Raw genomic sequence first — 2,016 nt, 5'->3', positions numbered from 1 at the left:
TGACAGATGTAATGGTCTCCAACGGACCTGGATGTCTTACAAATGACGAAGTCGATGCCTAGGATCACAATATCAAATCAAAAAAATACACCATCATTAGCGTTGAGCCTAACCCCACGCAACGTCCAAAGAAAAAGAGACGTCAACATAAACACACCTTGACTAGCAGAAGAAGCCGCCCTAGACGACCCTGAAATACCAGACGATGGCAAATCAGACTCCTCCAAGGGAAACTCAAGTTTGGACTCTGTTGATGCTCAAATCATTAAGGATCTTACTGGTCAATATCAACAGTAGAACACATATGCTTCGCGTTCACTCATTCCCAACCTTCCTTACATTTCCCTTGAAAGTTATACATGATTTAGGCAATACCAGAACTGCTCCGCAACATATAGCGGTATCGGAGCGGTATTGGAGCGGTTTTACACCGCTATATTGACCACTATACGTAGCGGTGGCTCCGCTCCACCATCCCAAGGCGAGAAAACCATTAGCGGTCTGACCGCTCCGATATGGGAAGGGTCTGAGGGCACTTCAATATGCCTTTTAGCCCTTATAGCAGCGATATATAGCGGTATCGGAGCGGTAAAATACCTTCCGCTCCGATACCTTGTGATATTTTTTTAAAAAAAAATATCGGTCAAGTATCGGTGATCTCATAGCGGTTACTCCGCTCCGATACCAAAATGGGTTGAAATCCATAGCGTATCGGAGCGGTTCTGGTGTTGATTTAGGTGTTCCCTTTTTATTTACGGTTTTGAGCGTCATGACTTCTCTTGAAGTTCTTTTTTTGTTTTTTATGATTCTCAAATCGCAGCAGCGCTTGTCACAAAAATCACAAATCCTTCATGTGTAATGGAATTGGACCCCGATTTTGTTCTCCTAATCCTGCTTATGAAACTATACAAATATGTTTGATTTTACATATCCAGTGCCATTCCCATTCTTCAAACAACAAGCCAATCTCATACAAAATCAGTTATTACAGATCATTGAACATCTCCTTGTCCAAAACAAGATAAAGTGAGAATCACATTATTATCCACCCTCAACACTTCACATATTGGATACATGGGCCGCACAGATACAACAACCTTAAGGCTCCACATATTTGATGCATACAGAAATATAACAGAAAAGGCCTTACCACAACAACCCAACCACTGGAAAAGTCAGAAGCAAGCGCCAAACACAAAAAAAAAGAGAAACATTATGGCAAATGATCATTTGAAGTCAAAACTTTTCTAACCAGTCAAGGCAAGACAGGCATTAGGTCCGACCCCAGAAATAAAATTCTTAGCAAATGCTCACCTATATTTAACTCAAAAAAGTGTCTCATCCTTCAAGTCTGAGCAGGACTCGGGACGCCAAAGGGCTTCACGAATAACGGAAGCACTTTCAAGCTCTAGTTTTCGTTTGTTTGACCTATTAATAGTTGGAGTATGAGTGAGCGCTTGTCCTTCTAACACTTGTGACAAATAATCACATGACCTACAATTCCCCTTTAGAAACCGATGAAGGGACCACTGTAGCCGACTTGTGCAAAAACTTGGATGATCTAATGACAACAGTTAAAAAAGGTTCGATATCAGAAATAATCAATTCCCAGTTGTACTTTTTAAACAAAACCTACGATGTAGCCAACTTTGTGACAGCGGCAGGCGCTGCATTCTCAGGTGGCATCAAGCTCGGCCAGAGTGTTCCTAAGAAGTAGGCCTTGCTGATTCCTGGGCGAACCTCAACATGACGCCAATTTCTAAAATTGTTGGCACCCTTGGGTGGTCGCCGGGTGCATCCCTCTCGCCAATGCCCAAATCCAGCGCATTTGAAGCATTGATCCTCGCCTCTCCTAACGGGGGCCGGCGCAGTAGGGATTGAGCTCAGAAGAAATGGCGCGGTTTGCGTCTGGTTGCGTGTCGGCATATCTTCTAGGCCAGTAAAGGTGTATACGCGGCCGCGAGGAGCATTTGGTTCTCTGGCTGGCATTGAGCGCATGGGGCGAAAAGGAGTCAT

General features: G+C 43.8%; 1 protein-coding gene across 1 annotated transcript; it reads right to left on the bottom strand.

Annotated features, from left to right (window-relative positions):
* Positions 1-1,325: 1,325 nt before the first annotated feature.
* On the bottom strand, positions 1,326-2,016 carry MELLADRAFT_63428 (uncharacterized protein; the record flags this gene model as incomplete). Its single annotated transcript, XM_007410212.1, has 2 exons — positions 1,326-1,494; positions 1,637-2,016. 2 exons carry the CDS (start codon positions 2,014-2,016, stop codon positions 1,326-1,328), a joined length of 549 nt encoding a protein of 182 aa, XP_007410274.1.

Source organism: Melampsora larici-populina (assembly GCF_000204055.1).
Source record: "Melampsora larici-populina 98AG31 unplaced genomic scaffold MELLAscaffold_19, whole genome shotgun sequence".
Lineage (NCBI taxonomy): Eukaryota > Fungi > Basidiomycota > Pucciniomycetes > Pucciniales > Melampsoraceae > Melampsora > Melampsora laricis-populina.
This window is presented reverse-complemented; position numbering and strand designations above follow the sequence as displayed.